This window comes from Suillus clintonianus (assembly GCF_016758775.1).
Source record: "Suillus clintonianus strain FC179 chromosome Unknown DEU56scaffold_38, whole genome shotgun sequence".
NCBI lineage: Eukaryota > Fungi > Basidiomycota > Agaricomycetes > Boletales > Suillaceae > Suillus > Suillus clintonianus.
In genome coordinates this window covers 179,553-194,607 of record NW_024539262.1, presented here as the reverse complement: position 1 = coordinate 194,607, position 15,055 = coordinate 179,553, and the positions used below count along the sequence as shown (strand labels likewise).

At 53.3% G+C, this 15,055-nt stretch overlaps 2 protein-coding genes across 2 annotated transcripts; one reads left to right on the top strand and one right to left on the bottom strand.

Annotated features, from left to right (window-relative positions):
- Positions 1-301: 301 nt before the first annotated feature.
- Positions 302-5,482, bottom strand: DEU56DRAFT_756342 (uncharacterized protein; the record flags this gene model as incomplete). Its single annotated transcript, XM_041350012.1, has 14 exons — positions 302-736; positions 805-950; positions 1,004-1,160; positions 1,213-1,742; positions 1,808-1,985; positions 2,045-2,194; positions 2,291-2,647; positions 2,708-2,750; positions 2,804-3,213; positions 3,276-3,545; positions 3,618-3,853; positions 3,932-4,564; positions 4,603-4,836; positions 4,891-5,482. 14 exons carry the CDS (start codon positions 5,480-5,482, stop codon positions 302-304), a joined length of 4,371 nt encoding a protein of 1,456 aa, XP_041208179.1.
- A 1,869-nt stretch (positions 5,483-7,351) lies between these two features.
- Positions 7,352-13,822, top strand: DEU56DRAFT_756341 (uncharacterized protein; the record flags this gene model as incomplete). Its single annotated transcript, XM_041350011.1, has 29 exons — positions 7,352-7,540; positions 7,765-7,862; positions 7,899-8,049; positions 8,085-8,193; positions 8,322-8,368; positions 8,416-8,581; positions 8,723-8,774; positions 8,803-8,836; positions 8,865-8,923; positions 9,064-9,341; positions 9,422-9,455; positions 9,482-9,685; positions 9,731-9,904; positions 10,005-10,438; positions 10,629-10,636; positions 10,659-11,101; positions 11,366-11,456; positions 11,507-11,548; positions 11,605-11,691; positions 11,753-11,833; positions 11,889-11,975; positions 12,031-12,117; positions 12,171-12,218; positions 12,266-12,319; positions 12,371-12,427; positions 12,480-12,883; positions 12,929-13,160; positions 13,194-13,718; positions 13,769-13,822. The coding sequence occupies 29 exons, from the start codon at positions 7,352-7,354 to the stop codon at positions 13,820-13,822; spliced, it is 4,329 nt and encodes a 1,442-aa protein (XP_041208178.1).
- Between the last annotated feature and the right edge of the window lie 1,233 nt (positions 13,823-15,055).

Genomic DNA, 15,055 nt, shown 5'->3' with positions numbered 1-15,055 from the left:
GCTCCCAATGGGGACCGGTGCATGGGTTTAGCAGGAGTTGGATCAGGATGAATATATCTCGGCTTCCATTCGGAGCCGTTTCTGTCATTGACACGGGCTGCACATTGCTTCATGAGCTTGATCTGGAATCACACACGCTCTCAGTCCAAGTACATACATATTGTCCGCTAACGATTTAGTATCACCACATCAAAACGACAAACTACGACAACCTACAGACCACCGATAATAGTATGAACAACACAGCGCGGATGCGGATGACAATGAAAATGTATGAGGACATTGTTGGTGGGCACAACAATCACCGGCCGAAACTCGCTGGCACGGTGACGGGACCATTCAACGTCAGGTTTGTACTAGCACCCTCAGATATAGATCGCGGAGATGATGAACCGCCGACTCCTGAGTGTTGCTCACCAACTAAGACTTTCTTGCGTGGAGGTCGAACACGAGGAGGACTTTTCAAAGGTCCGGACTTAGGAGACGCCACAGACATGGTCGAGACGGTGTCCCGACGGCGTTTCTGTCCGCCGGAGTGCTCAGGTCTGGAAAGACCACCCCAGGGTGGCGGGTAGTCGAGGTTCTCCGAATCTCGCTCCTCGCCAGAGTGCTGATCACCGGCCAGACCGTTCCATGGTGGGTACTCATCGCTCTCCTCACCATCATCGTCGCCAGGCGTCAACCTGAGGTTAGCCATGCCCCGATCACCCAACATGTCTTCGACATCCATGCTATCCTGTAGATCAAGATGCGCGATTAGTCCCGCTGCGGGGTCCAGATGCATTGTCGATGAATGGTGCTGACCTGCATAGAAGTCTGGGTGCCGCCGGGTGCATCCAAGGCGAACTGATCGTTGACCTGTGGCAGGTCCACGGCCGACTCCGGTCGAGCGGACTCATCGACTTGCATGCGGCTGTCCGGATCGACGTCTGTCTGCTCTGGCATGGAAGCTGACATTCATGTAGTCAGCGGGTGTCTAGAATGATGAACGGTCACCACTTACATGAAGCCGGGGTTGGAGACGATGGGCGTGGATCCGGCATGGCATTGTTGGTAGAACTGACGGGCGGGATTGCATTGTCGACAGGAGGAATGGACGGCTCCTCCTGGGACCCGGTGATGTCCATGTCAGGCTCCTTCTGGGTACCGACAGGTGACTGCTGTGTTCCATCGTCAGGCACAGTCGTTTCATCAAGCTGGGTGGGAATAGACGTCCTGGAACCGACGTCTGCCTTTGACTTTTGCCCTGGCTTCGGCCTTGACCCTTGCGGTTGCCGGTTGATTTACCTCGCGTGTTGGCGGCGGCGGGATCAACACAATCACCTGCTTGCCCTTGCCCTTCCCAGTAAACTTCCTCTGGCTTTTGGAAGGCGCGCCGTCTTCATCGTCTTCACTAATCTCGATGGTCGAACGGTCGATGAAATCGCCGTTGTCGTCACCGGTCCGCTCGATGTTCCGAGCCTGCTGCTTGCCACCGTAGGTCCGGGCGACCTTGTTCTTGGGCTTACTTTTATCTGAAGTAGAAGTGGCAGACTGTCGAGATGCCGCGGACGTAGAGTTGCGTGAAGAACCGGCGGCGGAGGTTGCGGCCGACGCAGAGGTACGGGATGTACGAGGCGGACCATCTAAGAGTGTGATCTCGTCCTCGTCTTCCTCATCGTCATCGTCATCGTTCTCGTCATAGCCCTCATCGCCTCTGATCCTCTGCCCTGTAAGGGCGCGCTGAATGGTGTGGACGACGGCTTCAGTTGGATGAAGTCGCGCGGTCAGATGTATGATTCTCGACGATGGATATGCGTCTCCATACCTTGATTTTTGTCCAAGAATTGGCCAAGCATTTTGCCTTTGCCTTCGCCGTGGTCGACCATAAGCACGTCGACCGTGCCGAGCGCTACCATATTGTATACCAGCACCGTTTCCACTTGGCCAAGACGCCACGCCCGACCGATGATTTGATTGACGAGCATTCGCGACCAACACTGATCCTGCATGAGGGTGAGTCCGTTGGATGCCATAATGATCCAGACGGCCGAGAATGACTCACGAAGAGAATGACGACGGTCGCCACCGTGAGATTCAGGCCCACGGCGCCGACGGTCGAAAACAGCAGAACGCGGTGCTCTGGCACGGTGTTGAACTTGTGTATAATGTCATTCCGCTCGTCAATGGTGTTCGAGCCGCTGAGAGCGAGTGCCTGATATATCGAAAAGCTTGAGGATCTTGCAGGCGAAGGTGAGCATAAGGATAAACGAGTTGCCGGCGCGGCCGCGGCAACAACAACAACACTCACCGAAATTAGCAATGGCGCCATCATTGGGAACTCCATGAAAACCAAGATCTTTCGCTTGCCCATTTTCATGAGGTCTGGGAGGTGGGTATCGAGGGCATGATGGCCGACAACATCCAGGTCCGTGGCTGGGTCATACTCTTCGTCTAGTTGCTGTTGTTCCTCATCCGTGAGCTTCTTGTCGAGATCACGGTAGACGCCGTTGGCGTCCGAACTGAGATGCCATCTGAGAATTGTCATAAGAGTCTCCACCTTTGTTGAGCGCTTTTCGTAGTACTGGTCCAAAGTGCGAACGGCCGGATAGATGGGCGAATCATGATATGGGAAGGCGACCTTTGTGCGACTTTCCAGATAAAAGGTCTGGGGAATGGAATGCGAGTTAGATGCGACGGCACCGGATGGGACCGCATGGATACTCACCGAGTTGAATACGTTGGGATCATCGAGCTCGCCCAACTTGCCCCTGCGGAACATCAGCCGTGATGCGGGCGGTCATATGAAGCACCGCAAACTCACTTGCTGGCCAAAGATTTCATACCGCTCTCGAGGACTGCGAGCTCAGCAGCGTCCATGCTCACGGGAACGATCATCATCTTGTACGGGGGCAAGCTGTCGTTGATCTTCGTGCCGTCGAACCGCCGAGAATCGACCGTGCGTCGAATGACGCGTCCAGCGAAGGCTTTCCTGATTTGAGCGATCCAGTTGCTGGTCAGCTGCCGCACACGAATCTTGGATATCGGCTCATCAAGCTGGCTCTTGGAGCCGGCCAGTCGCTTGACGGTGTGAGACGCTGCGACCTCCTTGTCGTCTTGGGTCATGACGCGGCGCGCGGCAAGCAATTTCTTCCAGTGCATCGCCTCCCGATCGTCGGCGGCGAATCCCATTAAACCTGGGATGCGAAGCAGCCGCCCGATATTGCAGAGATCCTGCGCAGGCGTGAAATGTACGTGAGCTGGACGGCCTGCCCCACGTAAGGCCACACACATACCTTTGGGCCGGTGAACAACGGCGTGGCGGTGGTGATCAACCGCAGGAAGGCCACGTCCAATACCGCGTGGACGGCATACCACCCGCCGGTTTGATTTCTCCATTCATGACCTTCGTCGACGGCACAGAGGCCGAACCTTCTCTTGTGCCAGATGCAGGTATGCTCCAACTTATTGTTCTTGACGTGCCGCTTTTCATCCGAAGCTTTTTTGCTGTTGTGACCGGCTTTGCCCTTCCGAATGTCGAACGCTTTGCCCTGGGTAGTGAAGACCTGGCATGACGCATGCAGCGACGGTGAGTACGCCGTAGATGCCCACGCAATTAATGAAAACAATCAACGCACCGAATGTGTGACGAGAATGATTCGATTGATGAGGGGCATAGCCGACTTTGCCCAAGGTCCCGTCCAGAAGCCAGCAAAATCCTTTTCGGCCGTCGGATACACATAAATCTCGATTGTTTTCGGTGCGAAAAATGTACGGAGCTCAGATCCCCATTGTCCGAGCAAGGAATTCGGCACGATGATTATGTGCGGAAGGTTCGGCATGGATTTCTGGCCAGCGAAGTACGGACGTGTCGCTGTTAACAAAATACATCAACATGAGCGGTGCGATGGCGCGGCTCCCAATGGGAGCCGTTATGAGTGATGACACTCACAAATGATGGGAGCCGGGGGGGGTACCTCGGGTGGCCGTTGACCCGCTGATTGACCCGCTGATTGACCCTCTTTTAATTCATATTGCTCTCGCCAGTATGTGTCCATCATGAAGGCGATGGTGCCCATCACCAAGGCCGTCTTTCCAACGCCGACCTCATCAGCAATGAGCATGCCAGGAACCCCATCGGGCTCTTCGTGGTCCAACCACATCTTCTCAATGATTGAGGCGATGCCGACACGCTGGTGCCAGAGAAGGCTGAGGGGGAGCATGTCCGGGTTGTCCTTGACAAATTCGTCCGCGGCTCCGTCATCCCAGGCACACTTTCTGCTAATTGAGCGGAACTCTGCAAATAGCGGAGGTCGCCCATCAGGAAACCGCAGTTGAGTGTTGAGTGCGGCGTCGTTGCAGTTTCGAAATGATTCGACGCCGAGGTCATTTGAGTCGCCCCAGACGGAATCATCTTCCGCTCCTTCGAATTCGATGGCTGGAGGGTCTGGTTCGGTCGGGATCGTACGGAATAGCTGAACGTATACCGGCCAAATAGTGTCGACGTCACCGGCCGCGCTCAAAGACACATTTTTGATCTTGCTAGCACGGGCGCGCCCCCGCTTCGCTGACGACAATTCGCAGACTAAGCGCAACATCGGGCAGACGATGTGATCCACTCACCTCCTGGCGTGTCCTTGGGGTCAGCGATGTCCGGCGCCAACTTTTCCTTTGGTATGCCTTTGGCCTTGGCCACGGCGGTCACGACGACCTGTTTTAAAAATTCCTCGAGCTCGGCGATACCATGTATTGCTTCGACTTCGTGTGGAAGCCACTGAAGCGCGTCGCCGAGCTTCTTCACGGCTGCCGTCGCCTTGCGCAGCATGTCTGACGTGACCTTCTCCGCGTTCTCGATCTCTGATGCACGGCCGTAGGCATGTAGACCGAGCGAAACATGGGACGGCGGCTTACCTTGGCAAGCGTCCTTCGCGTCCGTTTGGCTCTTAGCATACGACCTTTCTACCCTTTTAAACACCTTCCGGTGACGCTCCCAATTATGGTGAATGATCGGCGTCAGGGCGTCACGAAAGTCGCCCCGCAACGTTGTAGAGAGCGCGCAATCACCGAAGAGGGCGAGCGCGATGTCTTCCTTCGCCGGGTCGGCATCACGTACGTCCGGGAACCCAGCTGTGGGGGACTCGTTAATGAGCTGCACAGGTGTGAGTTCCAGTCTGTGCCATGCCGCGTCGATCCTCACGCCCATCTTGTTGTGGATCATTTGCCGCTTGCACCATATGTTGAGGGCTGCGCGTCCGGCGGCGTACGCTGTTTCTTTTGTGCCCTCTAATATGCTATACCTCTCCTTGAGGCTACGCGCTTTTTCCACGTCCGACATCATAGCTTGGACGGATGCCAGTTCGTCTGGCGTGAGGTGGGGGTTTTCTACGTTAAACATTTGTGGACCGAGGCCGTATATGTCCATGATGGTGTCTGGATCATCAAAGACGAATTTCCTGCCTGCGAGCAGGGCACAGATGACGGCGGTCTGTATTTTTTTGCTCATGGTATCTGCCGTCGAGCGGATGTCGGGTTGGTTGGTTGGTTGGGTCGTCTGTGAGCGCTGATGAGCTCTGGATTGCCTTCTAATATTTTCAGCCAACCAACCAACCAACCAACCAACCGGTCTATGCCGTGAATCAGAATTCACGGCCCGATGCTGTGGATGCACGAGGACGATCGTAAACCGAAGAACACGTCAACTGACCCGCTAGATCACCTCAGCCTCATGCAGCGAGGCAGCAGACGCCCTGAATCGATAGTTGTGCTTGCCTAACGGGGACTTTGGACATCCGGCCCCACTCTGAGTGAGCCCTGCGCCCAAGCGGTCCCCCTTAGGAGCCGCACCTCACCACATCATCCGGCATTGTATCCGACCGTGAACACGATACATTTGAGTTTACCCTGCACCCTAGCGGGCGGCCTGAGGAGCGCCATGCGTTGTGTCCAGCCCTGCGGTCCCCAAAGGGAGCCTCATGAAACTTTCGCAAGGCCAATCTCCATCGACAGCCGTGCCATCATTTTACATACACGCGCCACCAATTAATTGTTGGAACCACTGCGCCGTGCATTCCTGTCCCCATTGGGAGCCGTGCATGACTATTACATAAATGCACCCTGAACCCTGGCGGTCCCCATTGGGAGCCGGCTACCGCATTCAGCAAGTACGTGCACCCAGCACCCTAAGCCCTGCTGGTTCCATCTAGTATGTGGGCTGCTTAATCAGTACTGTTGACGGATGCGGTCCCCCAACGGGAGCCGTGTTAAGCACCGGCCTGTAAGACGGCTTCCATCTGCGACCGTGTCTATCAAGCACACCGGTCGAGCACCCATATGCGAGGCGGCTTACAATGGGGGACACCCGTGTCAAGCAAACTTGTCGCATTGCCCAATATAACACGGCCCCCATTGGGGACCGTCTGTGTGATGCACTCGGTCCCCAATGCGAGCCGTCTCAAACGCAGGTGCATGTATATTTTATTGTATGCTCATGATAGAGATGGCTCCCAATGCTTTGAAAGTGAAATGCGGTGCCAAATGGGAGCCGTTGCACACACCCGTATTATGCTGAATATGGGAACCGTATCAAGGGTGGGGCTTGACCAATTTGCTTGATAGGCGCGGTGCCCAATGGGAGCCGCCTCACAGACACCCGCGTTTGAGACGGCTCGCATTGGGGACCGAGTGCATCACACCCATCCGTGAAGCACTGACCTGGGAGACGGCTCCTAAGGGGGACCGTCTCCATCAAGAGCATAAAATACACATACACCTATGCGTGAACAACACCACTTTGCCCAAGCACTGACCTTTTTAACAGCTCCGTTTGGTGAGCACATCTGGCATGAACACTCATCAAACACACAATGAATGAGACGACGGCTTCTTATGGGGACCGCCACTATCATGAGCAACCTACATACATCCACGTGTCCGTAACACGGCTCCCATGGGGGACTGCATCTGTCCAGAGACCTGCTTACAATTTGTAGAGTACCTTTGTAGAGTCTGTGTCTCTCACCCACATTCGTAATGGCTCCCGTTGGGCACCACATGTGCGGGGCATACTCGTTGAATATCCGCATATGAAGCGGCTCCCAATGGGCACCGTGCCCAACGCACTGGTCAGAGACGCCCACCAGTAAAAATGACCTGCGGCTCACATTTGGGACCACCGGTATTATAAGCATAGGGAACATAAAACTGTCGGTCGGTCGGCTCCCAATGGGGACCGCTGCTGTTATGAATGATGGTTGTTGGTTGAGCGCTAAGCAACATCCTGCACAACGGCTCCCACTGGGGACCGCATCTGTCAGCATTGCTCGTGAAGCACCCCACACATATGTGACATCTCCCATAGGGGACCGTCCGTGACATGGCTCCCAATGGCTACCGTCCGATTCACAAGCAAATGAATTGGGACCCATTGGGGAGCGCGGCTGTTAACCTGAGAGGTGGCTCCCTTTGGGGACTGCTTGTGGTGTGGATGAGCTACCCACCCATCCGTTGTGCGGCTCCCATGGGGCACCGTCTCCATCTCCATCCCCAGCATAACCACTCACCGGTCAGTAAGACGGCTCCCAATGGGGACCGCGAGTATGATGACCACATAACATATACCTTGACCCTTGTGAAAGACGGCTCCTTATGGCGACCGTGTCCACCATGAGCCCTGTAGAGACAGGTAGTTGAGGGTCCCCAACGGCGGCCGTCTCGCATATGTTGGTGCTGTTGAATAGAGTGCCGTCCTCTAAGCAGGTGCAAGTGTATGTCCTATGCTCATTATAGAGGCGGTCCCCAATGGGGGCTGCGTCTAACGGACCGGTACTTATCCTACATTTGTTAAGTGGCTCCCATTGGGACGAACTCCATCCCAAGTATAACATGTATGTATTCGTCATTGATATTCACGCTTTTGGCAGGACGGCTCCCGTTGGGGACCGCCGACAAATCCAGAACGCTGGTCAACAACCTGTGTCGGTCGGCTCGGGACCCGTGTCTCTTAAAGACCACCTCGTCAAGCAACTTCCTGTGATGCGGCTCCCAACGGGGACCGTCTGTGTGGTCAGCGCGGTTAGTTGACTAGAGTTCTCCACTTGAAATCAAAGGTGTTCGTGACAGACGTGGTCCCCAATGGGAGCTGCTTCATGGTCATGTGCTTGCCAACCAACCAACCAACCAACCAGATGCTTGCCTTTGGGAGTGATATCATGGACGGTCCCCAACGGGAGCCGTCTGACATGCAGCGCGCTTAAGTGAGAGTGTCCTGGGCAGATGCAGTCCCTTTGGGGAGCCATTGCCCAGGTGGGTGCACGGCGCTCAACAATATGCTAATCATTTATCAGGGCCGCGGACCCCAATGGGAGCCGCCTCATACGGCGGTGCTTTTGAAGTGTGTGTGATACATCCGGTCCCCATTGGGAGCCGTTGCACAAACAGGTATATGTGTCCCATTCTCATAATACCGGTGGTCCCCAATGGGAGCCACCTCACATGTGGGCGTCTCTTACCAGTGTGCTTCCTGGGCACGGTGCCCATTGGGAGCCGCCTCCGTATCCTCATGATGGGGACGGTCCCCGGGGAGAGCTGTTGCACATACCGGCAGGTGTGTGTTATGCATATACCCACCCCATGCTGGGGGCGCGGTCCCCTTTTTGAGCCGTCTCACATACAGCTGCATGTATATCTTATGTTCCCCATAGCGATGGTCCCTATTGGGACTTGCTTTACATGTACATAGCTGCAGGTGTATATTGTGGTGACGCAAGTGACGGACCCCAATGGGAGCCGTCTCACAGGTGGGTGCTTGACCAATGTGCCTGCCAGGTGGTCCCCATCGGGAGCCACCTCACCGTTGCAGGTATGTGCGAACCTCAATCTCATGATAGGTGTGGTCCCCCAATAGGGTGCTTCAGAAGTGCGGTCTCCAATGGGAGCTGCCTCACAGGTGGGTGCTGCAGCAGTGCGGTCCCCATTGGGAGCCGCCGCATATACTGATGCTGTGGTGATGCGGTCCCCAATGGGAGCAGCCTCATACTTCAGAGATACGGTCCCCAATGGCGGTCTCCATTGGTGACCGCCTCACAGGTGGCTGCTTCAGAAGTGCGGTCCCCAATGGCAGCAGCCTCACATGAATGCTGCAGAGATGTGGTCCCCATTGGGAGCCGCCTCACATATGGGGGTGCAGTGGAGATGCGGTCCCCATTGGGAGCCACCTCACAAATCTATCTGTGCTTCAGAGATACGGTCCCCATTAGGAGCCGCATCACAACTCTGTGCTTCAGATGTGCGGTCCCCAATGGGAGCCACCTCATACAAGGGTGCTTCAGAGATCCGGTCCCCATTGGGAGCCACCTCACATATGGGTGCTTGAGACATGCGGTCCCCAATGGGAGCCGCCTGACACGCAAGTGCATGTGCATTTCATTGTATGCTCATAATACAGACGGTCCCAAATGGGAGCCGTCTCACACACAAGTGTATGTTTATTTCATGTGCATGATAGAGACGGTCCCCAATGGGAGCCGCGTCACAAGTCTGTGCTGGGGAGATGCAGTCCCCATTGGGAGCCGCCTCATACAAGGGTGCTTGAGTGGGGTCCCCAATGGGAGCCGTCTCACAGGTGGGTGATTCAGAGATGCGGTCCCCAATGGGAGCCATCTCATACAAGGGTGCTTGAGTGCGGTCCCCAATGGGAGCCGTCTCACAGGTGGGTGATTAAGAGATGCGGTCCCCAATGGGAGCCGTCTCACAGGTGGGTGATTCAGAGATGCGGTCCCCAATGGGAGCCATCTCATACAAGGGTGCTTGAGTGCGGTCCCCAATGGGAGCCGTCTCACAGGTGGGTGATTAAGAGATGCGGTCCCCAATGGGAGCCGTCTCATACAAGGGTGCTTGAGTGCGGTCCCCAATGGGAGCCGTCTCACAGGTGGGTGATTCAGAGATGCGGTCCCCAATGGGAGCCATCTCATACAAGGGTGCTTGAGTGCGGTCCCCAATGGGAGCCGCCTCACATATGGGTGCTTCAGACATGCGGTCCCCAATGGGAGCCGCCTCATATGGGGTGCTTCAGAGATATGGTCCCCATTGGGAGCCGCCTCACATATGGGTGCTTCAGGCATGCGGTCCCCAATGGGAGCCGCCTCACAACTCTGTGTATCAGAAGTGCGGTCCCCAATGGGAGCCATCTCATATGGGGTGCTTCAGAGATATGGTCCCCATTGGGAGCCGCCTCACATATGGGTGCTTGAGACATGCGGTCCCCAATGGGAGCCGCCTCACATATGGGTGCTTCAGACATGCGGTCCCCAATGGGAGCCGCCTCATATGGGGTGCTTCAGAGATATGGTCCCCATTGGGAGCCGCCTCACATATGGGTGCTTGAGACATGCGGTCCCCAATGGGAGCCGCCTCACACATGGGTGTTTCAGATGTGCGGTCCCCAATTGGAACTGCCTCATAGGTGGGTGCTGCAGCAGTGCGGTCCCCATTGGGAGCCGCCGCATATACTGATGCTGTGGTGATGCGGTCCCCAATGGGAGCCATCTCACAAGCCTGTGCTCTGGAGATGCGGTCCCCAATGGGAGCCGTCTCATACCAGGGTGCTTAAGTGCGGTCCCCAATGGGAGCCGCCTCACAACTCTGTGTTTCAGAGATGCATGTAAGTCCGAAGCTCATGATAGGCACGGTCCCCAATGGGAGCCGCCTCATACAAGGGTGCTTCAGAGATCCAGTCCCCATTGGGAGCCGCATCACAACTCTGTGCTTCGGAAGTGCAGTCCCCATTGGGAGCCGCTTTACAGGTGGGTGCTGCAGCAGGGCGGTCCCCATTGGGAGCCGCCTCTCATACAAGGGCGCTTCAGAGATGCGGTCCCCATTGGGAGCCGCATCACAACTCTGTGTATCAGAAGTGCGGTCCCCAATGGGAGCCATCTAATCCAAGGGGTCCTGTGGAGATGCGGTCCCCAATGGGAGCCGCATCACATATGGGTGCTTTTCAGACAGTGCGGTCCCCAATGGGAGCCGCCTCACAGGTGGGTGCTTTGGAGATGTGGTCCCCAATGGGAGATGCATCTCATATGGGTGCTGTGGGGAGATGCGGTCCCCAATGGGAGCCGCCTCACAGGTGGGTGCGGTCCCCAATGGGAGCCGTCTCATACAAGGGTGCTTGAGTGCGGTCCCCAATGGGAGCTGCCTCAAAGGTCAGTGCTTCACAAGTATGTATGATGCATGCGGTCCCCAATGGGAGCCGTCTCACACGCAAGTGCATGCATATTTTATTGTATGCTCACAACAGAGACGGTCCCCATTGGGAGCCGCTGCACTGTGCAGAGGGTGGCAGGCGTGCAGCGCCCACATACACCAACCAAATATAGGGTTCTAACCCTAGGGTGACCCAAAAAGGTAATGGCCGCCCAAGATGTAACCCTATGCTAGGGTTAGGGTCTAGCCCTTTGACCGGTCCACCTGGCAATCCTACGGTCCTCTATCAACCGACCACGGCGATCTCATTTCTACGCTCATTCATTAGGAAATTGGTGGAAGCGCCACCACAAATGCACCAGATAAAATTGTACATTGTCACTGATCGACTGGATGCACTTGTATTAACTTCAAATCATTTAATAGGTTCAGGATAGCCAGAAACGTGCTCCCAGGGCTGTTAGTGCCAAGGGAAAATCTACAGCAATCGTTGAGTCCGAAGACGAAGACGAAGTATGAGTTTCTGATCGACTGGATGCACTTTTACTAAATTCCAATTCCTCAATACATTCAGGTTATCGAGAAGCGTGCTCACAGGGCTGTTGCTTCCAAGGGAAAATGGAAAGCAATTGTTGAGTCCGAAGACGAAGACGATGTATGAGTGTCTGATCGACTGGATGCACTTTTACTAACTTCAAATTAATCAATAGCTTCAGCTGATCGAGAAACGTGCTCCCAGGGTTGTCAGTTCCAAGGGGAAATCGAAAGCAATTGTTGAGTCAGAAGACGAAGACGATGTATGAGTGTCTGATCGACTGGATGCACTTTTACTAACTTCAAATTAATCAATAGCTTCAGCTTATCGAGGAACGTGCTCCCAGGGTTGTCAGTTCCAAGGGGAAATCGAAAGCAATTGTTGAGTCAGAAGACGAAGACGAAGTATGAGGTTTCATATGAGAGGGCTATCTTGTCTGATCCACTGTGTCTACTAGGATCTCGCCGGACAATCAGCATCTTACCGGGAGACGAAAAATAAGATTGTATGTCCCGCTAGAACTACAGAACTATATACACTGACGGCCTGCAGCATGATGCACTATCACAGTCACAGAAAGATCAGCCAGTGGTGACGGGCAAAAAGGTAAGGGCATCATTCAGTAATTCTTCACGGTCTATTGACCATATCACATAGGCTGATCGTGTCAAGGATACGCTTGATATGAAACTGGGCAACAATTCAGGGACTGCTGTAAGTTTTCAATACCTTCATATGAGAAAACGTTCATCCTAACATCATGCAGGAGTATTTAGGGCAATTTGATGATATTGAGCTCCCGACTGCCCATGAGGATTGGACACATTGGAACAGGATTGCGTTTGAAAGAGGAAACTCGCGCATTTTCTTAAAGCTTGCGACATGGATCTTGCTGCGAATGCGACAGCTAGCAAATCGTCCCATTGACGGAGAGGTCGATGGAATACTTGTTCCGGAGAGTCCTGCGTTCCTTGAGATCGACAACGACGCCAATTTCCACGAGGCACTAGGGATGGACCGTCTATATTCTGCGCTTGTGCACATGGACACGCACCCTCAATACTTGGCCCACATTTTCCACGAGGTGGGAAAGGCTTCATCTGAAGAGCGCCTCGGATGCAGTCACCCAAACTTTAGGCCCCTACCAGACCTACCGACTCCGATTCACAGGTATGTGAGTGGCTTGAAGTATCGCATTACTAACTTTAATATTAGCATGATATCATACGACGAGTTGAGCTGGCTGCAGGTCATGCCACCTGACGATGAAGATTCGGATGACATTGATGCAGAAGGCGATGTGGATGATGATCAAGGGGATGATGAGGACGGGGATGTAGCTGGGGCCCTCAATGACATGGATATCTCAGAGTCGCCTGACGTTCCTGATGCATCGGAACAACAGAAGCGGAAGAGGGCCATGTCAAGCACGTTCTCTCCCCCAAAGGTAATGTACCTCTGTAATCTGATTTACCCGCAGCTATCTAACCCTATCCTACCCAATTCTCAACAGAAGGACGGCGGACGGGGGCATCCAAAGCGGTCCAAGAGTGGGACAGCAGAGCTCTTTCACCGTCCTTCATCACCCATCACGCGATCCATCAGCGAAGCTGCAACACCCACTTCATCGGTCACAAATACTCGTACCATGCTCCCATATAAATACGTCGCTCGCACGGTGCCATCCCACCCTATAACATCCTCAGTTCACCATACGCTCGACAACGTCCTGGATGGGGGCCATTCCTCCAAGAATGATCCACATGTGCCAACGGAGGGTCCGCGCGAGGCGATTATCAGCGACAGTGGCGATGACGCTGTCATGAGCACCGACGATCCCACCCACGCTCTTTCTGACTCTGACAGGGTCTCCGATGGTGATTCTGATAGTGCGCCACCAGATCAGTCCAGGATGGACAGTAATGCATTGACTGACGCAGTGATTAGGGATTCTCACATGAGGTCCCAATCACTCACAGCTGGCACATCCAAAGAGGATGAAGAAGTGAGAATCCTTGTTGCTTCAACACCAGAATGACTTCACACATTCCGCAGCGTTGGTTTGTCGATATGAGTGGTAAATTGACAGGTGGTGATCTCATGGGTTGAAATATTCAATTACGCTTTCATGTGGGACAGGATTTGATCAATCATGTACAGAATCGCATCGGTAGAGTCATGTATGAATGTCGTTATATTTGATTTCGAGTTTGTATGAATTCAACGTGTTCAAGTGTATAGTAGAGTGGAAGTTGATAGTACCCATTTCGAAAAGGTCCTAACCATATCGACGGTAAACGAGAGAAATATCGAGACAACATTTGCGTCGATTTGGGGAGATGGATGAGACTCGTATGATATTTATAACGACTCACATCAAGCGAGATATTGCAGAATCGATCGCATTTTTGTAGCTTAGATTTCAGTGTATAATCATAGCTCCAAATTGACCACTTGAATATCCGCACATCGATTCGAATCGAGCAAATTCAATTGTATTCCTGAATACAAAAACATTTCCAAAGCAGTAATAATACCTCCGACCTGTGCCCTGCTCGTACAGCTAATGCTCTAATTTATCAGTCCATCGACGAACGAAATTGTTAATCTTGCTGGCTGCGTTCCTGGTACATGTGCTATCCTTGAACTAAACGGATCATTAGCGCGTGCTCGTAATGTCAGAAATATAAATTGAGAGTGCCGCTGCCTCGCTTTCATAGTTCTAGTGCAATCATGTTAGCTAGCAAGGTACAATACATAGAGAAACTCGCTAGATGTGCCATGTGGGGCAATAATATTGAGCCAGAAATGCGCACAGAGATTTCTAGACACTTCCATAAAAAAATCAGTGAGCACATGAAAGACATAATAAGACACTGTACCTTCCGTTTTTCGTTTCAGATGGCCGACATTCCTTGGTTGTCACCACATCAGAAATGTCTTCCATCATATCACTGTCAGCAACAGGCATGTAAAAATGTGCACACACTCACGTAAATAATGTTTCTATACTCATAATTATCGCGGGTAACAGAGAGCGAGCTGTCTTCAACCTTCAAGCACTATACCTCACATTTTAAGGTCTGTGTACGATAATTCCAGCGCATCAATGCACTCTATTACAATAATTCATCAAAAAGTAGACAAAGAAAATAGTACTCACCGAGCTGCCAGAAGGATCATTCCATGAGTGGGGGTTAGACTTTGTGAGATTAATGCTGATGGAAATGTGGATCATTATGCTGTGAGGGAATTTGAAAGAAATAATGTGCAGACCTTGTGGTCGTTCAAGGAAGAGATATGATACAATAGCTTTGACTTAGCATTATCGGAATCGGTCAT